This window comes from Schistocerca piceifrons, chromosome 5 (assembly GCF_021461385.2).
Source record: "Schistocerca piceifrons isolate TAMUIC-IGC-003096 chromosome 5, iqSchPice1.1, whole genome shotgun sequence".
NCBI lineage: Eukaryota > Metazoa > Arthropoda > Insecta > Orthoptera > Acrididae > Schistocerca > Schistocerca piceifrons.
Window position 1 is genome coordinate 237,858,378 of NC_060142.1, and position 27,304 is coordinate 237,885,681.

General features: G+C 41.9%; 1 protein-coding gene across 1 annotated transcript in view; it reads left to right on the forward strand.

The window, feature by feature from the left end:
- LOC124798510 (tRNA (adenine(37)-N6)-methyltransferase) overlaps positions 1-27,304 on the forward strand; it is a 102,933-nt gene that overhangs the window by 44,750 nt on the left and 30,879 nt on the right. Inside the window, exons 3-4 of the mRNA XM_047261949.1 lie at positions 2,447-2,604; positions 7,350-7,481. Coding sequence (XP_047117905.1) covers positions 2,447-2,604; positions 7,350-7,481 — 290 coding nt within the window. The remainder of the gene's footprint in view (positions 1-2,446; positions 2,605-7,349; positions 7,482-27,304) is intronic.

Below are 27,304 nucleotides of genomic sequence, written 5' to 3' on the forward strand. Positions count from 1 at the left end.
AAAAATGATAAGGAAAATCCAGGCAAACAGAAATAAGTCTCTTAGGAATGAAATAAATAGGAAGTGCAGGGAAGCTAAGACGAAATGGCTGCTTAAAAAAAAAAAAAAAATAAAAAAAAAAAAGATTGGAAGGACCGACTCAGCAAAAGTTTAAAATAACCTTCTATCAAATTAAAAACAAGGACAATAACATTAAAGAGTGCAGTGGGAGTTCCACTATTAAATGCAGAAGAGAGAGCAGATGGGTGGAAAGAGTACATGGAAGTTCTCTGTGAGAGGAAAGACTTGTCTGATGAAGTGCTACAAGAAGAAACAGGAGTCAACAGGGAAGAGATAGGGGATCCGGTATTAGAATCATAATTTAAATGAGCTGAGCTGTGGAAGACTTAATGTCAAATAAGGCAGAAGGGATAGATAATGTTCCATCACAATTTCTAAAATCATTGGGGGAAGTGGTAATGGAATGACTATTCACATTGGTATATAGAACATATAAGACAGGTGATATACCCTGTCTTTCGGAAAAACATCATCCACACAATTATGAAGATAGCAAGAGCCAACAAGTGCAAGAATTATCATACAATCAGCTGAACAACTCGAGCATCCAAGTTGCTGACAAGAATAATATACAGAAGAACAGAAAAAAGTAGAGAAACTGTTAGATGATGATCAATTTGGCTTTAGGAAAGGTAAAAGCACCACTGAGGCAGTTTGAATATTGCATTTTGTAATGGAAGCAAGACTGAAGGAAAGTGGAAAATCAAGACACATTCATAGGATTTGTTGATCTGCAAAAAACATTCAGCAATGTAAAACGGTGCAAGTTGTTCGATTTTCTGAGAAAAGTAGGGGTAAGCTGTAGGGAAAGGTGGGTAATATACAATATGTACAAGTACCAAGAAGGAAGAATAAGACTGGAAGGCCAAGAAAAAGTGCTTGGATTAAAGATGATATAAAACAGGGACTACTGTTCAATGTATACATAGATGAAATAATGACTGAAATAAAAGAAAGGTTCAATGGGATTAAAATTCAGGGTGAAAGTATATTGGTGATAAGATTCCTTTGGTGACATTGCTATTCTTAGTGTAAGTGATGAAGAGTTACATGATGTGTTGAATGGAATGAACATTCTAATGAGTACAGAATATTGATTGTGAGTAAACCAGAAAAAGACAAAATTGTTGAGAAATAGCAGAAATGAGAACAGGAGAAACTTAACAGAATTGGGGATCCTGAAGTAGATGAAATGAAGGAATTCTGCTACTTAGGCAGCAAAATAAGCCATGATGGACGGAGGAAAGTGGACATAAAAATCAGACTAGCACTGGCAAAAGGGGCATTCCTGGCTGAAAGAGGTCTACTAGTATCAGACAAAGGCCTTAATTTGAGGAAGAAATTTCTGAAAGTGTACATTTGGAGCAGAGCATTGTATGGTAGTGAAACAACTACTGTGGGAAAACTGGAACAGAAGAGAATCAAAGCATTTGAGGTTTGGTGCTGCAGAAGAATGTTGAAATTAAATGTACTGATGAGGTTAGGAAGGGGGTGTTCCTTGCAGAATCAGACAGGGAAGGAATATAAAGGAAACACTGACAAGAGGAAGGGACAGGATGATATGACATCTGTTAAGACATTAGGGTATAACTTTCATGGTACTAGAGGGAGCTGCAGGGGCTAAAAGCTGTAGAGGAAAACAGAGAGTGGAACATATCCAGCAAATAATTGAAGACGTGGTGGGTTGCAAGTGTTACTCTAAGATGAAGAGGTTGGCGTAGGAGACGAATTTATGGCTGGCCTCATCAACCCAATCAAAAGACTGATGAGGACTGAAAATTCAACTATTCAACCACAATACTTGACTCCTGTATTTATCACTTACACTCTGTATTATAGTAATAATAAAGTGATCTTTTAATACTTGTGGTGTCAGATTAGATTTTTTTGGTTTGTGTTTTCCTAAAATAAAATTTTAATACTGTCACAGCCCAAAAACTTTATATGTGACCACTTTCTTTTTTTAAATAATTTTTTGATAAACAGGGCAAAAATGTTTTTTGGATTTCCCTAAGCACCTTAAAAGTGAATTAGTGCACTTTTCCATGGAAGACTTTATAGTAAACAGACTTTGCATGAGATCAAAGAATGTTGAAGAGTGTAGCACTCCTTCCAGAATGCATAAATGCAAAATTTCTGTTCATGTTAAGCTATGAGACTTTTTATAAAAATAATACAGCAAAACAGATAACATGAAAGGAGAATTTTAGAAGTCTAAGCCTTTAAAACCAGATGAGTTTTATTCTAGATTCAAGGAGATCAAAGAAAGATGAAAAGATTGTTCACTCTCCTGTTCAAGGAGTTAACTGCTAAACATCTTTATAGTAAAGATGGTTGTTGAATTTATTGAATATAAATGGGTGACATACTGAATTTTCTGTTTCAGGATTCTCTTCCATTTCCACAAAAATGACTCTACTCACATCAGAGCAAAAGTATCACCTCCCAGATTGAACGGAGCACGTTTAGGAGTGTTTGGGACTCGTTCACCACATCGACCTTGTCCAGTTGGGCTTTCTCTTGTCTGCATTGACCGTGTTGAAGGTTTGTTTTCATCCACAAATTTTATGAATGGTAATCACAAAGTTATAACTACTGCTTGGAAAAAAAATTGTATAATTAATTTTTATTTATTTGTTGGTGCATGTCTGCAGTCTTGGTAAACATTGAAATCACCACACCACGGTACATTGACATATTGCTTGAGGAGCCAAAACAAAATGGCATGGAGATTTTGATATGTACTAGGGTTGCAAACACACCTCCAAACAAACAAAAAAGTAATGAGAACTTTTTTCCTTAGATGATTATTAAAACCTTTGAGTACCCCCTCATAACAGAGTAGTTGGCTCAGAAGAAAAGTTTCCTCTCCAGTACTCTTGTATGCACTTGCTAGTTTAGCCCACAGGAGATGTAGAAATATTTAATTTCATTCCTGCCCACTTACTCCTCCCACTCCTTGTATTTGGTGCTTTGTAACTTGAAATAACATAGTTGAAAAGATTTGAAAAAGTACTTTCAGCAATTTTACCACTGACTGGTTTCACACGTAGTCTTGCCTTTGATGGGATAGGTGATGTTTGTGGCCGGAATGGAGTAGGTGGTGGTGGGAGGATGTATGGGACAGGTCTTGCATCTACATCTATTACAGGAGTATGAGCCATGAGGTAAGGGATTTGGAGCAGGGGTTGTGCAAGGATGGGTGAGTATATTGTGCATATTTCTCGTTTCGGGGCACAGCGAGAGGTAATTGAAACCCTGGCAGAGAATGTAATTCAGTTGCTCCAGTCCGTGGGGGGCTATTGAGCTATGAGGGAAACGCTCCTCTGTGGCTGGATGGTGGGACTTTGGTAGGTGGTGGGAGACTGGTAAGATAAATCATGGGAGATTTGTTTTCGTATAAGGTTGGGAGGATAATTACGGTCGGTGAAGGCTTCAGTGAGACCCTCAGTATATTTTGAGAGGGACTGCTCGTCACTGCAGATGCGACGACCAAGGGTGGCTAGGCTGTACGGAAGGGACTTCTTGGTATGTAACAGGTGGCAGCTGTCGAAGTGGAGGTATTGCCGGTGGGTAGTAGTTTTGATATGGACGGAGGTACTGATGTAGCCATCTTTGAGATGGAGGTCTACATTTAGGAAGGTGGCCTCGGGTTGAGTGGGACCAGGTGAAGCAAATGAGGGAGAAGTTGTTGAGGTTGTGGAGGAATGTGGATAGGATGTCTTCACTCTCAATCCAGATAGCAAAGATCTCATTAATGAATCTGAACCAGGATAGGGGTTTGCAATTCTGGGTTTATAGGAAGGACTCCTCTAGATGGCCCAAGAATAGGTTGGCATAGGATGGAGCCATGCCGGTGCCCATAGCCCTACCCCGGATTAGTTTGTAGGTAATGCCTTCAAAGGAGAAGTAATTGTGCGTGAGGATATAGTTGGTCATGACGACTAGGAAGGAGGTAGTTGGTTTGGAATCCATCAGGCTTCGGGAGAGGTGGTGCTTGCAGTGTGGTTTCAGTTGCCTGAGGCTGCAGCTCTGTGTGTGTGTGTGTGTGTGTGTGTGTGTGTGTGTGTGTGTGTGTGAGGGGGGGGGGTCTTCTGTTGTTGACAAAGGCCTTAATGGCCGAAAGCTTTAATTGTGAGAGTTTTTTTGTTGTGCCTATCTGCGACTCAGCATGTCCTTAGGGAACTTGGAACCTCTCTCTTCATTCATTAGTACTTCCATATCCCACTTTTCTGCAGAATCATTTTTCGTGATTGATCTTTTAAACTTCAGCTGCTCTTCATCACTACTACATTGTGATCTGAGTCTGTATCTGGGTGGATAAGGATGGGCAAATAGCTGATGTGCAGGCAGCTGGGCTGTATTGTATGCAACCGTACTGCCCTGGCCTTACACCTGCAGACAAGGGTGGCCAAGAGGTTGGTATGTACACAGAACACGTACAGTTGGCTGTCTGGCATGTAGCCTGTAGTAGCTACACCTGCCTGCAAATGAGCTGATGGGTGCTCCCCAGTCCTGTGACCCATGGGGCAGTGTTGGAACAGCCTACTCTGGTGGATCTGCAAGAAGAATGTGTACAACAAATTAATAGCATTGTATTTGTACCACAGATCAATATTGCATTTCATATTTCTTCAATGTTGACTGCCTCTTACATAATCTTTAACTTAGGTTCCTGGTGAGTTGTCTTCTATAATTTTGATTAATTACTGTTTGCTTTAGAGCAAAGTTGCTATTTCTGCATAATTTTCTCGTAGAACAGGCATAGCAATACGTTGTTGATTTGTTGCTGTGTATACATTTTCGTTACTACAGCTGTGAACTTCTCAGTATACAGTTTAAAGTGTAGTAGTGGTATTCTTTCCTTTTCTTCCATTTGTTGACTCTTTCACATTTTGTATGACCTGTGATTTTATTATTTACCAGCTCATACATCTTTGGTTCTATTTATATAATCTTTCTTAAGTAATTTCTTTATTTTCTTTTGGTTTTCCTCAGACCTCAGACTATGGGCATAAGTACACTTTCTTCACAGTCAAAAATTGTGCATTTTATTCTTCAAATACTTGTTGGGATTTGAGAAAGTTTTTTTAATTTTTTTTTAAAGCTCCAATACAAACAAGCTACCAAGGATGCATCTGAGAGAGAACTACTACATACGAGGTTCATTCAAATGAAACCTGGTGAGTGCATCTATCTTTGCCTTACAGGTAAGGTGGCGCCACTTAACTGCAGGTATGGTGACGCCATCTATTGTTAGAGAGACTGACAACATGCACACCATTTGATGTTGCATAGCGCCAGTGTGATTACACACCGAAGGGAAAGTGGTCACACAAGTTATCGTCCACTACTGAACATGCAGTGGAGTAAGCAGGAACAATGAGGAGTGATTCGATTTTTGGCGGCAGAGGGAGTTGGAGGCCGTGAAATGTGTCGACGAATGAAGGCAGTGTACGGAGAGCACAGTCCGAGTTGTTGTCCAATGGTGTTATTCTCCTGCATGATAATGCCCGCCAACCCATGGCCAATGTGGTGAAGATGACATTGCAGCAGTTTCGGTGGAAGCACTGGAACATCCATCGTACGGCCCCTACCTTTCACCATGTGACTTCAAGTGTTAGGACCTCTAAAACAAGCTATTTGCGGACATCTATTCACAACAGATGACGAAGTGTGTGACTGGGTCCAGGCCTGGACCCAACAGCAGCCTACTAGCTTCTTCAAGGATGGAATCGAAGAGCTAGTGTTGCAACGGGATAAATGTGCCGACGGTTTTGGTGACTATATTTGAGTATGTGTACTCTTTTGAGTTAATAAAATCGTTACTGTTACTTTACACTAGTGACTGGATTTCATTTGAATGCCCCTTATAGAATGTTAAAGTGCACAAAGAAAATTTATTCATTTAAGTCACGCCAAGAAATTATGTTCTTGTATTGTATGTTCTTAATTAAATTACTATTTTCCTAAATTTTCTTGGTTCTGTCTTTATCAGTTTAAAATTGTTGCTCTTCCTTTCTCGCGTATAAACTTTGTCATGGATATCATTTTAGACTAAAGTGAGCTTGAGGAAAATGTACAGAAAAGGGGTTCTTTAACTATGGTTTTCAAAAATCCTTAACAACCTAGAAAACAAGATTTTACCTTTAACTTACAAGTATACAAATGCACATGAATGTCAAATAGTGAAATCAATCTTCTATTTGCTATGTTAGTTGCAATGTGTGGGCCATGACTCCCCCCCCCCCCCCCCCCCCACCCCCCCCCACCCCCCGAACTGAATCCAAAATGAAAGAAACATGAAACAGAAAAGTTTCAGCTCAATTAGCGATGATCAGTACGTCTGAGTTGTCCAATCTGAATGTTTCATGGCCCCGTAAATAAATAAATCCTTGTGAAAATTTGTTTTCGTACATCAATATGTGTAACAGAAATTAAACCAGGGCAACCTTCATGAACTGTTTCTGTACCACAGTGGTGAATTGTTCAGCTTCGAGGAAGCTATCTTTTTTTACTCTTGTGTTAGGTAAACAGAGAAACCTCACAGTAAACTGATCTTGCTCTTGGTATTCATTGGAATTGGAATTGGTTCCGCTTTCACAACATGCACAGGTTAAGAAGCACCTTTTTCCCCTTAATTATAGTATTTTGGCATTTTGAATTTTCTTTGTTGTGTGACTCATCACCTGTGCACAAGAATTACATTCAATTTATCTTTAAGACAACAGACAAAAATAATTATGTATTGTCTTGTAGTGATCAGGTAATTTACTATGAGTAGTGTTGTGATACATTTCCTATTTTAAAATCAAATTTTTATACCAAGTGCTAGATGGTTAAGAAATGAGACCCATGTTTGGGACTACAGATTTTCTGTGATTTCGCTGCTTGATGCAAGAGTTTGTTTCTTCTGGACTGCCATGGCCAGTTTCCTCATTACCCTTCCCGATTCATCTAATGCTCCATATCTAAAGACTTCATTGTTGGTGGATTGTTAAACAGTAATTTGTGGTTTTGAGACACACCTATGACTGGACAAATCATTGTTACATTGCACTGTTGTACTAAATCTTTCATTATGGTATTTTCAACATTATCTATAACTAGTTATAAGTAAATTCAGACACCGTAAGTGAACTGAAATTTGTGATGTTATAAGAGGTGTTTTATGCAGTATCAGAGGATGTAAACTTCATTATTAAGATTCAAGTATTTGCCTTGCATAAAATAATATCTATCAGAATTTAAATTTAGTGTTATATAATTTGTAACCTTCTCAATTTCAGGCTCGTCTGTTTATTTCTCAGGAGTAGATATGGTGGATGGGACACCAGTATTGGACATAAAACCATACATTCCACAGTATGACTGCCCTCTAGAGTCTATGCCTGGCAGCACTGAACTGCGGTTGATGGATGGTATGTATGTTTTTTGATCAATGAGGGAATGATACGTTGGATTTTAGAACTTGTGTGTAATCTCTTTTCTTAAGGAACTGGTGCTTGCTTAGGAACTAGTGATTGTGTTTAGCTGTTGGATGATACTATTTTAGTAATAACTATTTGTAATAACTGTAACTAATGTTGTGGTGAAGTATAGAAAGTAGAATTGATAGGAATTTTTAATGTAAGGATGGAAGAGGAAAAGATGGTGAGGGGTAAAGATCATATCTCTGGTGGGTTTTAAGTACAGCTTACAATTAGAAATGTTGTTCTCAGGGATGAATGTTATCTTCTGATATTTAACTGACTGGAGCGTGTAAATTAGTGTCTTAGGCAACAATATTGAATGTTGGATATTGTGATTTCTTTTATTACATGGAGTTCTTAAGATTCCATTGATAGGTCAAACGTGCACTACACAGTGAACGTGATTTTTCGGGTAGAAGAATACAACCTGATGTGATTTAGTTTTCTATGCTAGAAATTTACTTGAAAAGCAAAGAAAGCATCATGACAGATTTAAATTGAGCCAAAGCCTTGTTGAGAAACAGAAGTAGATTGAAGTAAAAATGAACCTAAGAAGAGTAATGTCAGAAACATGCAGTTAGGTAAAAAAGTATAGCACTAACTGCTGAACTTAGGAAAACTCACCTTATGAAGTGGCTCCAAAAAATTCGTGAAGTATATTAATTAAAATTATGTGTTAAATTAAAATTATGTGTTACCTAGATTTATTTTGCTCTCTTTCTGTAAATGTTGCCTTGGGAATGAATTCACTGATACCAATGTTTGTCCTACCTACAGAATGCCCCCTGAAAATCTTTCTTTGGTTTAATGTTTTTAGTAACATTTGTGATTCCACTTGCATCTCCTATACACAAGACGCCTCAGAACACCTCTGCAAGGAAGGCCTGGGCAAATAGGGATTGAACATCATTCGTTAATGCACATTTGAATTATGTTTTATTAACATTACATAACATAAATCAGCAAACTTAAAAAGGATACCCCCCAAAACCAAAAGATACGCTTACTGATTTCTAAATTAAGAGTACTGCAAGGCAAAGATTTAGGTATGATGAAATTTACCAGATATTCTTTATATAAGTGAGCATTTGAGAGTAAAATTACATAATCTTGACAGTATAGGCTTTAAGTACAATCGAACACCTCTTAAGAGCTTCTAGCAGTGCGTGAAATAATGTACACAAACTAACCAACTAAACCTTAATGGGGTGCATCCAGTCACATTTAAATCAACTTAAAGAATTTTTTAAGAAAAGACATATACAACAACTATAATAAGTAATTTGAAGGTGAAACTTTGTTATACAATAACCGTAATAAGAAATTTGAAGGTGAAAGTTTTATGAATATTTGGAGCAACCTTCTGGGGGAGAACCTATGACACTCCACAAGAATGCGGCCTAGTAGCCCAAATTAACTGGCTCCAAAACATACAAAAGAGTAGCTCCAAAACATACAACAAAAGACTGTTGTTACAAACACAATGAAATTAACACACACACAATATACGAGCTGGAATCCAAAATTTTTGGGACTGGTCCTGCCATCTGGAAAGTAGGTGTAGTAGATCTTTGCACGACTAGGTGACGAGAGCTGCATATCTGATGACTCAGTGTGTGGAGTGGCATTCAGCTGGGAGGACATGTTGCATGTCCACAGTGATTTCTGTAATTCTGTGTGTTTGGTCTGTGGCGTTTTCACAATGGGTCTGCAAACAGAACAGTACTTGTGTATCAAATTCAGTGTGAATCTTGGGAAAAGTTCTACAGAGACCCTTGCAATGATTCAACAAGTTTTTGGGGGACAGAGCATGAGCTGTAAGTGTGTGTTTGAGTGGAAGAGCCTGGGCTCTCCAAGACCCAAAAAAGTGAAACAGGTGAAGAGCGACATCCTTGCTCACCAGAACCTTTTAGGCAAAAAACATGGCGGTTGTACTCCACCTACCGTACTCACCAGATTTGGCACCTTGCGACTTCGCGCTATTCCCAAAACTGAAACTCAAGTTGAAAGGCTGTCGGTCCAACACTCTAGAGAGGATTCAAGAAGCATCGCTGGCAGTGATAAACGTCCTCAAAGAACAGGACTTCCAGAAAACATTTGACCAGTGGCAGAAGCACGTGAGGATGGGAACTTCTTCGAGGGTGATGGTGACTATTAGTCCAAAGGTAAGGTTTTCAATCGATGGCAGTACCAGTCCCGAAAATTTTGGATAACACCTCATAGTGTGGCAACAAGTAGTTGGATCTCACACTCGGAATTAGATTTAGGGATTAGCTGCAGTCCTGCCTTCAATACCACTCTGTTGTACCTTACAAGAAAGGACAAGTAAAACAAAGGACAAGTAAAAGGAAATTCGTGTTACCAGGTGATGTAACAGAGAGCTATAGACAGCATCATGTAGGAAGGCACTTCCGTGCGTAAGAGGCTGAGCGATAGAGAAACGTGGAGGGGGTGAGGTCTGCACTTGCGTGGCGACAGAGAGTGGCCAAACAGTCTGTGTTGTTGAACTGTGTTGCTGAGGACAACAGTCAGGTTCATTTGTCTATGGTACACTGTATTATGTATACGTTCAAATCTGTGATGAAAATAATACATTTTAAAACTGATTTTGATCAATTGTCCGTGTGAGACAAATCTTACTTCACGTCTTGATGTTTTGTCCACTGCTCCACAGCAGATGTCTGTGTGATATCAGAAGCTACGAAGTTCTCAAATACTATATATACAATTGATACATTAACAGATATTTAAAAATTGTAACCATTTAAAAACAAGAAATATCATTACCTTACTTTGTTCCTACGCCTACATCGTAATACCACTGTCACTGCTATCTGAGTCAATCACCAAACAATCTGATTCTAAATTTAGGATGACAGTTATCACCTCTCTGTTAAAGTTTTCTTTCTGAAACTTTTTCAGTATGCTGCAAACATTGTGCCCATGCTGAAGAGGGATGTCGTCTATTGCTTCGTACACAGTGCCTGTTATCGCGAATGTTTTGTTTTTTACCCGACAAAGCTTTAAACCTGTGTCCAAATTAATTCTTTCAGATTATACTGGCAGTTATATGTGTGTAAATGCAAAACTATGTGACCACATTCACATGCAACAAGGTTCAGTTTCTATGTTCTGTTATCTGAGTTGAAAAATTACGAGCCACTGGAGTTCGGCACTAGCCAAGTTTATAATGTGCGAAATATTTTTATTTTTCAGACAATGAACAATATTTGCTTTCCTGGTGCTTGTAAGTGATGTTTTCTCTGTAACAGCAGACTGATTATTGACATGGTAATTACAATGACCAACATCCATGCAAGGTATGACAAGAATTGTTTAGTGAACTATTTCTTGAAAGTGACAGCGTATATTTTCGAATGATAGATGCTGCTGTTTTTCTTACAACTAAATACAAGTTTACTCTTGACAACAAAACGAGAAGAAGGGCCAGCATGCGAAATAATTATCCCAGAACCTCTTTCTGTGGCAATTTTAAACCACCTGTACCATCCCTCATTTTCCAGCAGTATTCATGGACTGATTCTGATTCACGTATGTTTTATCAGGAACTAGCTTCTTTTCTTATATCATTATCTTTAAAAGTGATGTGGTTCGTGCTGCAACTCTGTCACTTCTTTCAATTAAAAACCCTCTCTTTAATATATTTGAAATCAATGTCATTTGCATGACAAAGTGTTACCTTTGAAAACAGATTGCTCATGCATAATTGCAACAAGTTTTTGTGATAGCAGGCAAGAGTGCTGTGGGGGGAGGAGGGAAACCAGGAAGGGGGGGGAGGGGTTATGAAGTACTTATAACATTCTAGAAGACAAATGGTGACTTTTAAGTAGTCATAAAAAAGTTTAAGTTGTGATACTGGTAAAAAACCTTGTACCAACATTTAAATCATTTTCCTGAAAGAAAAGGACCTGACTACACTACATTTTTTGCTTTCCCTGAGAGCCAAGGGAGGGCCATCACCCCCCCCCCCCCCCCCCTTTTCCTCTTGCCCCCAGGAATGGGCAACCTTGTTAGCGGACATTCCATACTTATATACAATTTAAACATGGAGCTCTTTAAAATAATGCTGTCAAAACCATTCTTTCGTGTTACAGCTTTTTTGCGACTGATACTTTCCAGATTATATGAAAATAAATTTTCCTGGGGTTTCCACAGCTCTGACACGTTTACCATCTTCTGCACAGTTCTCTTGCTTCTGCAGTTTGTTCTGTAGTCTTCAAAATGTCAAAAATAAGAGCTTCGCATTCTGTTTCACATTTTAAAAAGTTGTAAAGGCAGTACATAAACCTCCTCGCCTGCTTGTGAAGCATCTACATCTAAATCTACATGATTACTCTGCTGTAGATAGGACTCATCGAACCACCTTCAAGTTAATTCTCTACTATTGCATTCTGAGCAGTGTGAGGGGAAAGATGATCACTTAAATCTTTCTGGGCAAGTGTGATGGATTGGTATATTATTATTTGACATTTGATTTTGTGCCTGCCAGTTTGACGGCCGTGGGTGTTGCCAGTGGTCGTTGGCAGTGCACATGTTTTTCTGTGAGAAGTTGGGGGTTACCCCCTCCTTCACATCTCCTTTTACAGTTGTCTTGCTCATTGCCGTTTTTACTCGGTGAGTAAGTAGATCATGAATAAGGGTTTCCTTCTGCATGTTTAGGATGCCAGTTATTGTTACTCGGTTGCTGGTTATACCCCGCCTGTCTTTTATTGTACACTTCACCATTTGAAAAGTCATTATTCTTCGCGAACCCGTTCTCTCTGGGGCTGTTACTGTTCGACTGTTGAGATTTGTTGTTGTTGTTTTGATTGCTCCTCACTTTGCCATATTCCTTTTGACATGCATCTTCTTGGATTAAATCCAAAGAATCTAATGTTGGCATAAATTCTTTTAAGTCTGTGTCTGGGACATGTACGAGTTTTTCTCAGTTGCCAATGGGTAGTTTTCCTTTAAGAATTCCCCCCAGGGGGTCCACAACTCTTTCGTGGATACGTGCGTGGCGAGCACGGGGCCCCGAGCCATTGCAGCCTTCTTTCTCTCCCGGGCTGCATTTCCTTTCCCTTCCCCTCCTTTCCCCTCCATACCCCTTTCCCCTCGCCCTCTCCTCTCCCTCTATTGGTGTCCTTGCTTATGTTGGCCCCCGCTATCCTCCTGGTTCTGTTGGTTTTACACTCTGGCTTTGTTGTGTAATCATCTCCTCCTTTTGGCATTCCTTGGTCCCCCTCTGGGGTTTGACCTCCATTCCAAAATTTCTCTTCCGTAGTGTGAGCCATTTGGGGAAGAGCACCTTACCTAGTGTCTCCGACGTGTGCCCTCCTAGTATATTCCACCTTTTCTTCTACGTCGTTGTCTGATGCTAGGGTGCATAGCCAGCACGGTAGCCAGCCCGTGTGGTGGGGTCGCTATGTACCCTTTTGGTTGAGCCCCCTGAACACACAGGGATCACACTTCTGATACCTGAGCTGTGACCTCCTCATGCATGCCTTGGAGTGGTTGCTCGTCATCCTGGAGCATCGGAACTCCCGGCAATGGCCGCCGTGCCAGACGGCCCTTGCTGTGGCTGGGTGGCGCCCGTGAGGAGAGCCCCTGATCGGAGTGGGTGGTATCAGGGCGGACGCTATGCAGATGAAACGCATAAGGGTCCAAACCTCTGGCCGCTCTTCTGCGGCCGTCTCTCTGCGTGGTACTGATTCCTCAAGTGCTGCTTCTCTTGCCCCTTCGGCCTTCCCTTCCGTGGCTACCCCCTGGGAGGAGGGTCAGGCCCGTCGTCTAGGGGCAAAACCTTTCCCCCGTTATCTAGTTTGCACCAGGACTGATGGAGATACTTTCACCAGTGTCAAACCTTTATTCTTTGTGGAACACATTGAAGACAAGTTCGGCGAAGTGGACTCCCTGAGCAAGATGCGGTCGGGTTCGTTACTGATAAAAACTGCTTCGCTGCCCAATCTGCGGCCCTTCGTGCCTGTACCCATCTTGGCACAATTCCCGTGTCCATTACCCCTCACCAGTCTCTAAATATGGTACAAGGTGTGATTTTTCACAGAGACCTCATCCTTCAAACTGATGAGGAACTTCGGGACAATCTCGGACGGCGGGGTGTTCACTTTGTTCGGCGTGTTCAGAAGGGTCCTAAAGATAATCGTATTGATACTGGTGCCTTTATCCTGGCCTTTGAAGGGGATACCCTTCCTGAGAAAGTTAAGATTATGGTCTATCGCTGTGATGTGAAGCCGTACATCCCACCTCCTATGCGGTGTTTTTAAGTACTTGCGTTTTGGCCACATGTCTTCTCGCTGTACCCAGGACCCTCTCTGTGGTGACTGTGGACGTCCACTCCATGAGGGGAGTCCCTGTGTTCCCCCTCCTGTATGTGTAAATTGTCATGGTAGTCATTCTCCACGTTCAGCAGATTGCCCAGTCTATAAGAAAGAAAAAAAGATACAGGAGTATAAGTCTCTTGATCGTTTAAGCTACACAGAGGCCCGTAAGAAATATGCACGATTGCACCCTGTGTCCATGACATCTAGTTACGCCTTGGTTACATCTTCATCCCTTCCTCCCCCTTCCTTACCCCCGTCCCGGACCCCTCTCCTTCCCCCCTCCCCTGCGGCTCCCACACCTTCTCCTCTGGGTGCCGCTCCCCCTCCCCAGCCGGAGAAGTGTCCCACTCCTCCGGCGTCTGCCGGTCAAGGGCGCCTCTCCCGGGATGCCCCTTCCCGGCACCTTCCAGGTCAAAGGTCTGCTGCAGCGCGGCGACCGCGAGAGCCGCGGTCTATCGGCCCCCAGGTCGCCCGGTCTCTTTCTGTTCCTGATCTTGCTGCAGCTGGCTCCATTATGCCACACAGCCCTCCTCGATCTCAGCCTGAAAAGAAGAAGAAACATAAGTCCCGGGACAAAGAGCCTCTGGTGTCACCGGAGGTCCCTTCCCCGGCTTCACAACCGGATTCTGACCTGTCGTTTATGGATGTCGCCCCCTCCTTGTCGGTGACGGGTGGGGACCCGGCGGTATGACTGGATTTAGCGTGTTCAGCCCTCATTTAAACCATTGTTCTGTGGTTCTCCAATGGAATTGTAATGGCTACTATCGTCACCTTCCGGAATTGAAATCCCTTCTTTCGTCCTACTCAGCAGCTTGTGTGGTTCTCCAGGAATCTCATTTTACTGATGCTCACTCACCGACCCTCCGTGGGTTCCGTGTTTTCTGTCGAAATCGGGTCGGACCCTTGCGGGCTTCTGGTGGCGTTTGTACGTTGGTCCGTACAGACATTGCTAGCACGTGGATTCCTCTCCAAACTACATTGGAAGCAGTTGCTGTTAGGGTCCACTTAGACTCTGCAGTCACAGTATGCAATCTTTATCTCCCTCCTGACAGGACTCTTACACCTGCTGCCTTAACCACCCTTCTTCAGCAACTTCCTCCTCCCTTCCTCCTCCTTGGGGATTTTAATGCTCATCATCCTTTGTGGGGCAGTGCCTTTCCATCTAGACGAGGTCTTCTTATCGACCAATTTATTGCAGACCACGACCTGTGCCTTCTTAATGATGGCTCCCCTACTCATTTCAGTGCTGGTCATGGTACCTTTTCTGCCATTGATCTTTCTCTTTCTTCTCCCTCTCTCCTCCCTTCATTACACTGGTCGCCACACGACGACCTTTGTGATAGTGACCATTTCCCGTTGATTATCACGCTCCCTTCCCGCTCCCCGATGGAGAGGTTACCTCGTTGGTCTTTCCACCGCGCCGATTGGCCTCTATATACTGCACAGGTCGAGTTTTCTCCCTCTTTGTCGGGTTGTATTGATGACGTCCTACGTGACATGTCTGACGCGATTGTTCGCGCTGCTAACCTTGCTGTCCCGCGCTCATCTGGACAATTTCGTCGTCGGCAAGTCCCGTGGTGGAGTACGGCCATTGCCATTGCCATCCGTGATCGCCGTCGAGCTTTGCAACACTTTAAGAGGCACCCATCTGTAGCCAGCCTTTCTACCTTTAAGCGCCTTCGCGCTAAAGCCCGTTATTTAATCAAACAGAGCAAGCGGATATGTTGGGAACGATTCGTTTCTTCCCTTGGTTCCACTGTCCCTCTGTCACGGGTATGGGCTACACTTCGCTCTCTCCAAGGTTGCCATCGGCAGTCCACCCTCCCAGGCCTTCACCTCCCAGATGGCATTTGTACGGACCCATTAGTTCTTGCAGAACATCTTGCGACCCATTTTGCAGTGGCATCAGCGTCGGCCTCCTATCCAGCTGCTTTCCTTCATCAAAAACAGCAGGCTGAAGCTGTCACCTTATGTTTCACCACTTGTGAGTCAGAATCTTACAACGAACCTTTCACTGAATGGGAATTTCTTTCTGCTCTATCTGCTTCTCATGATACGGCTCCTGGCCCAGATTCCATTCATAACCAGCTGCTTCAACATCTCAGTGCTCCACAACGGCACCATCTTCTTCGGGTGTTTAACCGTATCTGGCTCCAGGGTGACTTCCCTTCTCAGTGGAGGGATAGCATTGTGGTTCCTGTCCTTAAGCCTGGTCAGAACCCCCTATCTGTTGACAGCTATCGGCCAATTAGTTTGACCAATGTTGGTTGTAAGTTACTTGAACGGCTGGTAGCCCGTTGGCTCACTTGGGTCCTCGAATCTCGGGATCTATTGTCCCCTTACCAGTGTGGCTTTCGAGAGGGACGATCTCCAATCGATCATTTGCTTCGCTTGGAATCCGCAGTTCGGCAGGCTTTTTCCCAGCGCCGCCATTTGGTTGCAGTGTTTTTTGACCTTCGCAAGGCCTATGACACGGCCTGGCGCCATCACATCTTACTAACCCTTCATCAGTGGGGTCTTCGGGGCCCACTCCCGATTTTTATCCGCCAGTTCCTGATCCATCGGTCATTCAGAGTTCGAGTTGGTACTGCTTTTAGTTCTCCACGGACCCAGGAGACGGGCATCCCACAGGGTTCTGTCTTGAGTGTCCTTCTTTTCCTCATTGCTATCGATGGACTTGTGGCCTCTGTCGGTCCCTTGGTCGCCCCTGCCCTGTATGTGGATGATTTCTGCATTTGGGTTAGTTCCTCCTCGATGCCATCTGCAGAACGGCAGCTCCAGGTGGCCACCGGTGCCTCTGCATGGACCCTCTCCCACGGGTTTCAATTCTCTCCTTTAAAATCGCGGGTGGTCCACTTCTGTCGCCGTACTACGGTCCACCCTGATCCAGAGCTCTATCTCGCTGCACAAAGATTGCCTTTGGTTCCACAGTTTCGTTTCCTAGGTCTTCTTTTCGACAACAAGCTCACTTGGCTGCCCCATATCAGACTCCTGAAGGTAGGATGTTTCCGTAAACTCAATGTCCTTCGCTTCCTTGCCCACTCCTCCTGGGGTGCGGACCGTTCCCTCCTCCTCCGTCTTTATCGTGCTCTAGTTCTGTCACGTTTGGACTATGGTTGTCAAGTTTATGGTTCAGCTGCTCCTTCCACGCTGCACGTGCTGGATCCAGTCCACCATCGTGGTATCCGTTTGGCCACCGGTGCCTTCCCTACTAGCCCTGTTGATAGTCTCCTGGTTGAAGCTGGGATCCCCCCCCTTTCTGTTCAGCGGTCCCAGCTTCTGGTGTCTTATGCCCTTACTATCCGTTCTTCTCCCGCTCATCCTTCCTATTCTATCCTATTCCCAGACCATGGACGTCGCCCGCCTGACTCCCGCCCTCGGGCGGGTTTACCGGTTGGGCTGCGCCTTGCGTCTCTTACCCGTGATTTTCGGCTTCCTTCTTTGTCCTGTCTTCCTCGCTCCCTCCCCTCCACCCCTCCTTGGTTAGTTCCTCGGCCTCGAATTCGGATGGATCTCCGCCGCGGTCCGAAAGATTCCATCCCCCCGGTGGTGTTCCGTTCCTTTTTCCGCCAAATTTTATGGGAGTTTCGGGATGCTGTTGTTTTTTACACTGATGGCTCTAAATCTGCTGATCATGTTGGGTATGCCTTCACGTCCTTTGTTGGAACGGAAAATCATCTACTGCCACCCTCATGTGGGGTGTTTACTGCGGAATTGATGGCAATTTCCCGGGCCCTTACCTTTATTAAACAATCCCAACACAACCGCGTTTTGTTATGTACGGACTCGATGAGTGGCCTTCTTGCTATTGACCGGTGTTTTTCGCGCCATCCCTTGGTCTCTGCCATCCATGACCATCTCGCTGATCTTCACCGTGCTGCTTGTTCCATTGACTTCCTATGGGTCCCGGGCCATGTGGGTATCCCGGGTAATGAGCTCGCTGATCGTTTGGCTGGGGGAGCAGTTGCTTACCCCCCGTTTTCTGTAACCCCTCCTGCAGCGGATTTACGGCTTCACATCAAATCCCACTTTGCACAGTCATGGGCCAATTCTTGGGAGGCTACTCCACTGTCTAATAAACTTCGTGCCATTAAGGTGAATACAGGCCCATGGCGTTCTTCCTTTAGCCTCTCCCGCAAGGACTCGACCACACTGTGTCGTCTCCGCATTGGCCATACCAGGCTGACCCATGGTTTCCTTTTGCGTGATGAGCCACCCCCGCTATGTGGTTGTGGAGCCTTCCAGTCAGTGGCCCACATTTTGCTTGAATGCCCCCTTCTTTTGGCTCTGCGTGCTAAGTACAGACTCCCCCACACTTTACCTTTGATGTTGGCTGACGATTCCCGGATGGTCTCTCTGGTTCTAGGTTTCCTCCGGGAGAGTGGTTTTTATTCTCAGTTTTAAAGTTTTTAATCTCCCTCTGGTGTTGGGGCAGGGCGGTGAGTGTTTGGGTGTCTCCCACTGTAGGCAGTGTTCAGAGATTCCCGATTCACCTCCCTGACCGGAATCCTCTTTTCTTTCCCTTTTACTCTGTTTTTAACCCTTCTTTTTAAGGCTTGGTTAGTTTTTCTATTCCCATACGTACTTTCTGCATTATAGCAGTTGTACCTTTTAAGTCACAGGTGGTCTTGCCTATGCTGTTTCAGCATAGTGTTGGGTTCGTTCTCTTGCCAACTTCCCTCATTTGTTTTTACTAATGACAACGTGACTGCCCTTTTACGTTTCCCCTTTATCCGTTTTATTTTTCTGACTATACTGCGATGTCCCGTTAGCAGAATGGAGTCTATTTGAAACAAGGGACTGATGACCTTGCTGTTTGGTCCCTTTAACCTCAAACAACCAACCAACCAACCAACCTTTAAGAATTCTCAGTACGTCTCTTGCCAACATCAGTTCATCCCAGTAGTGTTTCTTAATGAGATATATCTCAAATTTCTTTTGTAAATTCCCTTACGGGGGTTGAACAGTTTGGGATTGTAGACCGGTTTTCTTAAACATTATTATACAGATTGGGACCAGAACCTTGTAAGAAATTTGTTTTCAAAATCAGAAAAGGATGCACACTGTTGGGCTGTTTCTAGTGTCCACAGAGCTGCATCTCCTGTTATAAAGGATGTGAAAACTGAATCTTTTGCCTCTCTCCATGAGAGAGGCAAAATGTTTTTAAAACTTTTTATAAAGATGACAGGGTGCACAACCTTTTTCTCATCATTGTATATCTGAAACTGTCTATGTTTTATCAACGATTCCTCATGTTTTACTAGGGCAATGGTTGGTAATATGTCTGAATCCGTGACACCAACAGTGCCAGTAAAAGTCGGTGGAGTCTAACTTGGCTGACTCTTGCAGACAAATTTATCGTCACGGCATATATTAACTAGAAAGTTGCTGTATTGCTCTTTTTTTCTCCCCGACGTACCTCGATTCTCGTGTTGCTCTCCGGCAACACGTGATGTGATGGGCAGGTCAATTTGGAACTGGCCCACTGCCTCAGAGATATGCTTGTCAGTGTGTTGGTCTAAGTTTTGTGTGAGATCATCAACTGTCCGGCTGAAAACCTTTACTTGACCCTTGAGCACAGCATGGGCATTGTCTAGCTTATTTACTCTGTTGTCAAGTTCATTGATTTTTTCTGGAACATGTTTTGTTCTACAAGTTCTGAAACTTGTTGTTTTATCACATCCATCTCTTGCGATAGATGTGAGATGATAGCCTTACCTCGTTCTTCTAAAAGGTCGTTTAATTTCTGAACAAGAAGGGCATCACGCTCTTTCTCTCTTTTCCCCCTAGCCAGGGCTAGGGAGAAAAGAGCTTTGGCTTGTACCTTTTCCCTTTCCTCATATTCATTATGTTCTGATTGTAACACATTTCTTACCTGACGTAAAAGTGCTTGTTCACATTGTATTCGTTCTTGCCTTTTTTTTCCTTGCATTGTCTGTCCTGGATATCTCATTGTGCTAACAAAATTGCAAGAAAATCAGGACTAGGAACTGCTGTTACTGATGCACCATCAGCTGATGCTGTGACGTCAGTCTTCGATTCTGGCCTAATCTCATGAACATGTGTGCTCCGTTGGGCTTGTTAGGTATTTTCAGTAAAATTGTGAAATATTGGTCTCAGTTCTGGTTCCATTTGAGGAATTTGTGAATGGGTATTGGAACTTGTGGACATTATCATCCATTTCTGTCTCAAATGTAGTCTCACTCTCAGTACGTTTCTCCCTACAATGGCCTACCCATGCGCATTCTATGACAATATATACAAGACACACACAAAAACACAAGAAATATAACAAACCTTAAGTGACATTGTTATATAAGCCTAACATTAACTAAAATTCTTTCAAATTTACTCAAAACTTGACTCTGTACATGAATTGTGCTAGTTCACCTATGTAGAACTTTCTGCTACTGCAGTGCAAGTTTTACCTATACTGAATTGTTAATTATCAAAAACACTGCAAAATTATCTTATGATCAATGCTCTAAAGTTACCTTTGTGCACACTTCACTTTACATTACTCTATGCTAAACCTGGCAAGCAAATTCGTATGAAATAACCGCTGCACTAAACTACTTCAGATTCAACACTATCATTCACTGCTTTTTGTAAATGAATCGTTTTGACTTTACTGCAAAAATATCCATATATAAATTCACTAAAATATGTAGAAAATTTAAAATTTTTCACTGTGGGGTGTGCCCGGCCCCCTGCTCATTTATGTCTTCATTGTCCACCAGCCAGCAGCACTTGTATCTGCACTCTTATCTTCTGTAGTTTTTGGTTTATTGTTCTGGTTATTTGTATTTTTCTCAAAGCTGGAGCCCAAGGATCAGTTACTGCAGCCACTTCTCACACATAGATAGGTTGCTTGCAGGATTGTGATGGGAATGGTACATGAAACAGTTTATTTTGACTCTAGTAAAATAAGTACCACCTGGAATTTCTACATACACAAAATATACATTTACACATAAGTTTTAGTTTGAGATTCTGAGTTAAACCAAAAACTTAATACAGCTATATATCTGTTTGCACATCTATTCGGGTAGATTTATGTAATTGGTTCGAGCTGCACGCTTCGGGCTCCAGTTGTGATGGCGCTTTATGTACCTCCACAACGAGTATATTTACAAGGTGTACATAAAGTCCAGGAACACTTTCAATTATTTATTGCAAAAGAACTAGACATTGTACTGGTGTTGTACACACTGCATTTTGAAGAGAAACCCGGAAAGTTTTTTTACAAACATTCGATATACAAACCGTGAGTGACCCCACAGATGTCAATACAGTAATCAAATTCTTGCTGTATCTGTCCCAATGTGGCATCGTCGACTGTGGCAGTGCTTCCCCCGTTCTCTCCCGGAGCTCTGCTACATCACATGGTAGAGACGGTACATACACCAGATTTTTAATGTGACCCCACAGATAAGTCACATGGAGTGAGGTCTGGTAATCGGGGAGACCATTTCATCAAACAGCTGTTCACTTCTGTACCATGGCTGTCATGTTTGTGACTATTGGCAAATTACCAAACTAAGCTGTCGAGATATACATGAAAACAAAACTTTCAGGGTTTCTCTTCAAAATGACATATGTATGATATCAGTACAATGTTTGGCTCTTGTGCAACAAACAATTGAAAGTGTTTCTGGACTTAATGTACACCCTGTAGGTAAATCGGTGGTTTGTGCCCCACATTTTGGTCGCCATTATGGTGGTGCTTTATGTATTGATTTTTATATCTTATGAAAAGTTGAAGTTAATGTTATTGTGCCTGCTTCACAACTGGAAAATTATTTACGCCAGTGACTCAGTTTTGGTGCCTCATGCAGTTAATTTGCCCTACATGGTGTTCTTATATTAAAAGGTGCCACCACAAACATATTACAATGTACTACTCAAAATAATGAGTACATTGCAACACAAAATAAGAAATCAAAAGAAAAAGTGAAAAGCCGACAGCTCACGACTTTCTATTATTTTAGTTTTACGAGCCACTCCCCAACTCTGTATCAGAAATGAAAACTTTATAATGCGTACGGCTTAAGCATATGATTTTTTTCCTATCTCAGGGTTTTAAACTTGCATCCAACATGCAAACAAAATTCCAGATACATGACTGTATTTGTTGTTAAAAATGATTTTTGTTAATTATTTTTACTTTTGTGAAAATGCAAGGCTAAGGAGATACCGATTTCATTATGCGAGGGTCAAAAAAATTTACTGAACTCAGTTTACTCAAATATGATTCAATATTGAAAATATTGATTACTTTTATTGTTGCAGTGGAAGAACCGCTAATCAAGAAAAATATCCTACATTTGCATTTATTTTTCCTTGTCAAACTTAGAGAATATTAAAAAGAAAGATGATGAAACTTACCAAACAAAAGCGCTGGCAGGTCGATAGACACACAAACAAACACAAACATACACACAAAATTCTAGCTTTCGCAACCAATGGTTGCCTCGTCAGGAAAGAGGGAAGGAGAAGGAAAGACAAAAGGATATGGGTTTTAAGGGAGAGGGTAAGGAGTCATTCCAATCCCGGGAGCGGAAAGACTTACCTTAGGGGGAAAAAAGGACAGGTATACACTCGCACACACACACATATCCATCCACACATACACAGACACAAGCAGACATTTGTAAAGGCAAAGAGTAGAATATTAAGATATTTATTATGACTCTGGGCCGTTATCACTTAGAACAATGACGCTGACCTCTGCTCCCCTATAAAATTTGCATAAAGAAATTAATTTTGCGACTTCATGAATGTAGGAGCTGGTGCATATAAAAATGGACAACACTTTTAAGTAATGTTTGATTATATTTAGGCTAAATATTACATGAAACTTACATGTTTTTATGCCTCGTCACAAAAAAGGGGGGGGGGGGAGGGGGAAGAGAAGGAATCTTTTTGTAAAAAACAAAAAAAAACATAGATTGCAATTACATTCACAGATCGTATTAATTGATTTCTGAGTCTTTGTTATTTTTCTGAGAAGAGATAATATTTATATCTTTGAAAGTTCACACAATAACATATTTCGTTACCATGTCAGTTTTGGTATATTTGCGAAGTTATTTGACATCATTTTTATCACGTTATGTGGCTTACTGCCACACAAGCTCTTGATTTCTCTTATTTTATTATGATGGTCATTCCTCCCTAGGTGCCAACGAAATTGTTCGCACTCAGAGGAGAAAGTAGGTGACTGAAATTTCAGGAGAAGCTCCTGCCACAACAAAAAAAGCCTTTGTTTTGATAACCGCCACTCCTAATTGTTTATCATATCCATGGAACTCTCTCTCCTATTTTGCGATAATCTAAAATGAGCTGCTTTTCTTTGAACTTTTTCGATATTCTCCATCAGTTCTATCGTATGCGGATCCCACACCGGATAGCAATACTCCAGAGGAGGGTGGACAAGCATATTTTAAGTAGTCTCTTTAATAGAACTGTTGCATTTTCTGAGAGTTTTGCCAATTAATCACAGTTTATGGTTTTCTCTCCCTACAGCAGTATCTGTGTGATGGTTGCCGTTTAAGTTATTCATAATAGTAATCCCTAAGTATTTAGTTGAATTTACAGCCTTTAGATCTGTGTGTTTTATCATGTAACTGAAATTTAGTAGATTCTTTTTAGTATTTGTGTGGTTACTTCCCACTTCTCATTATTTAGAGTCAACTGCCACTTTTTCCACTATACAGATATCTTGTTTAAATCGTTTTGCAATGTTTTGATCATACATGACTTTGTAAGAGGGTAAATCACAGCATCATTTGCAAACAGTCTGAGGGCTCTCCTATTATCTCCTAAATGGTGTATGCAGATCAGGAACAGCAATTTTCCTGTAGAACTTCCTTGGGGAACGCCAGATATCACTTCTGTTTAAGTTGATTGTTCATCGATTCCTACGTATTGTGACCTTTCTGACAGGAAATTGCAAATCCAGTCACACAACTTAGACAATATTCCTTAGGCATGCAATTTGATTAGAAGTCACTAGTGTGGAACTTCACGTTTATTGCTGTCACTTGACAGTTTTATTGGAAATCACACTAAAACGTTTATAGATATACATTCACAGCTACACTGCTACAAGAAAGCAACATCAACAGCTGAATGACTAATTCTGTTTCTCTGTGAATGAAACTGATTTGGCAACAGTGCAGCTTGCAGGAGAGAGATTCTCACAGTCTTATTTGAAACTCACAACCAGCTGCTCGGAGAGAGAGTGAATCTGGTTGGCTGCAGAACTGCTGCAAATTGGGCCGCCTTCCTATATGACGTGAACTGTACAGTAAGTTAATGTAAGCTTTCTTCAGTTACAAGAAGTAGAAATTTGTTTGATAGCAAGACCCATGCTACCAGTCTTAAATAGACAGTGGCATTGATACTAAGAGGACCCAGACTCGACCTACCCATAAGGCTGGCCACAAAAACACAGATAGAGCATTACATATCACACCAAACTTTCAGCAAAATTTACTGAATGTTGGATTGTATGCTCTTATCCACTTGTCTCACCTAAGCACAAACCCAGTAAACAGCAAATATGTAATTAGAAGGAAGTTTTACCATTGGAAGCTGATCCTTGTCAAACAAATCAAATGATTTAAATAGCAAGATGATAATTATCATGTACCCGCTTCTCTCAGAAGTCCACCCAGTTAACTAGTATTTGCCAGACACTTGGCTTGTATAATGTGTCGTAACGGCAGTTACAACAGTGCTGCTGCACTGCTAACAGTAAGCACCAACTTCAAGCTCCTCATTGTGTTTGGCAGAGAGATATAAACGTGCAGCTTGTGGTCCCATGGCATCGTGGAAAGTAGAACTTGGCACAGACAGTAGTTTGCTGTACCAGTGCAAAAGGCTCCTCTTCCACACACAAAGGCTAAAGAGCTACTAATAATTCCCCTAACTTTATTGCAGGCCTGTAGCAATCCGCAAGGCAGAAACTGTCTGCGGTTCCCTAGGCGTCTGTTGTTTGACTGTTTCTTCTGCCTAACATGACAATCGTCAGCAAGGTGGCTTGACTTTTAACAGTGATACCAGACAGAGAAGAGGTGCAGCACACAAGGGCACTACTCACCAAACAAATCAGTTCCCCAGTTATTTTAAATGGAAGGGTGGCTGCCCCACAGAGACATGCACTAGGTTCTGCTACATCACCTTCCTCCACCTGACCCTGAATGCACAGTTCATAATGTAGCTGTCCCTTCTTCAAACATACAACTCCCCTCACCAGTCGAGATGCCATCTTGCCTCCAAGTGCACTTGAAAACCGCAGTACGAGTAGAGTCTGACAAAACAATTATTTTACTACAATTGACTAACAGTGCCAAATAGGTAACGAAAAATTGTCGATCAAAAATCCATGCTCTGCTGTCAATTATGAGATGCCGCAATATGTCTCTACAGTGAAGAATAAGGAAGGCCTGAGCAAATAGGGACTGACCGTCATTCATTAATGCACATTTGAGTTGCAATTTACTATGATTACAAAATTCCACACAATTCACCAAACTTAAAAGGATGGCCCCAAAACCCCAAAACCCCAAAGGGTATAGTTACCAATTTCTAAATTACGATCAGTACAGGGCAAAGATTTAAGTATTATGAAACTTAGCAAGTATTCTTTACATAAGTGAGCATTTGAGAGTAAAATTTCACAATCTTAACAGTATAGGCTTTAAGTATAAGAAAGACTTTAAGAATAAGGAAAAACAAGTAAAAGGAAATTCCTGGTCCCAGGTGGTATAACAAAAGAGCCATAATAAGGTAATGTTTTCTTTCTTCATTTACAAGAAGCAGAAATTTTTGTGGTTGCAAAACAAGTAAAAGGAAATTCCTGGTCCCAGGTGGTATAACAAAGAGCCATAATAAGGTAATGTTTTCTTTCTTCATTTACAAGAAGCAGAAATTTTTGTGGTTGCAAAACCTGCACTGCCAGTCTTAAGTAGGGAATTCCATTAATGCTAAGAAAGCCCAGGATTAGCCACTCCATAAGACAGGCTGCAAGAACCCAGATGGAGCTTTAAAAGTCACAGCAAACTTTATGCTGTTCACAACAGCAAATTTACTGAATGTCAGTTTGTACACCATTATCCACTTGTCACACCAAAAGACCAACATAATAAACAGCAAGCATGTAATTAGAAGGAAGATTTGCCACAGGAGGCTGAAACTGGTCAAACAAACCAAATGATTTATATAGCGAGACGATAATTATCGTGTATTGGGTTCTTTCAGAGATTGACCCAGTAAATGAGCATTATTGAAGATAGCACACCTTGTAAGACACTTGGCTGGTATAACATGTCGTAACTGCAGTTACAACAGTGCTGCTGCTCTGTTAAATGCAAGCAACACTGGATATTGATGGAGAGATGTTAATATGAAGCTTGATGCAGCCCACATGCCCACAGTTGAAAGCACAGCCAATAATCCTTGACTGCCAGGTGTTCTGCATTCCCAACGAATTTTCCAGCTAATAACCACCTGCCTTCTCGACGGACTGTCAGAGAGAGAGAGAGAGAGAGAGAGAGAGAGAGAGAGAGAGAGAGAGAGAGAGAACGAGTGCCAAAAATTTCTTAGAAGCCACCCTTGGATGCCCTCTAGGCAAAGATACACACACAAAAGCCTGTCAGAGTAGTTCGATTCCCACGCAGCTACATATATCAAATTTCTGCACCTTCAACTTAATTTTTGTTGTGATGGAAATAGAAGTCAGATGGAAGTTAGTCTGTTGAGTATGACGGGCAGGGAACAACTATCTAGATGAATATTGTACATCATATAAACGTTCATGAATATTGTACACCATATGTAGTTGTGCATTGTCATGGTGGACTATCAAGTTGTTCATATGCCTCTTCTGTGGGCCTTTTCTCCTCAAGTCCTATCTCAAACATCTTAGAACATTGAAGTGGAATTCTTTGTTGACTCTCTGACAGTGAGGGACAATTCTGTTGTGAACGATCCTGCCATATGGAGGGTGGGGCTATTAAATCTGTTTTGGAAAATAGTTGGAAAACTACACATCGGGGCACAAAAAGGTTCGTAATAACTGTAGTTTGTCTTGAAGGGGGACATACAGTACCACTACACTTGACCCCCCCCCTCCCTCCCCTGCCCCACCCCCAAGGGGTTGGAGAGAGGTCATCTTTCAAATATTCAATAGAAACCCCCAGTTTTTGTTGGGGAGTTTGATTCTCCAGGAAAAAATACATAACTTCTGTATGAAACAAATTTATGATTGCTTGATAGATGGTGCTGTAATCAACATACGTTACAATCTGATGAAATATGATAGTATCTCAGGAAATTACCCAACAGATTAGGATCCCAGCAGGGTAGAAGGACAGTATTCTTACATTTTTTAATGCAACACTGTGTTTTATAACAAGCCACATT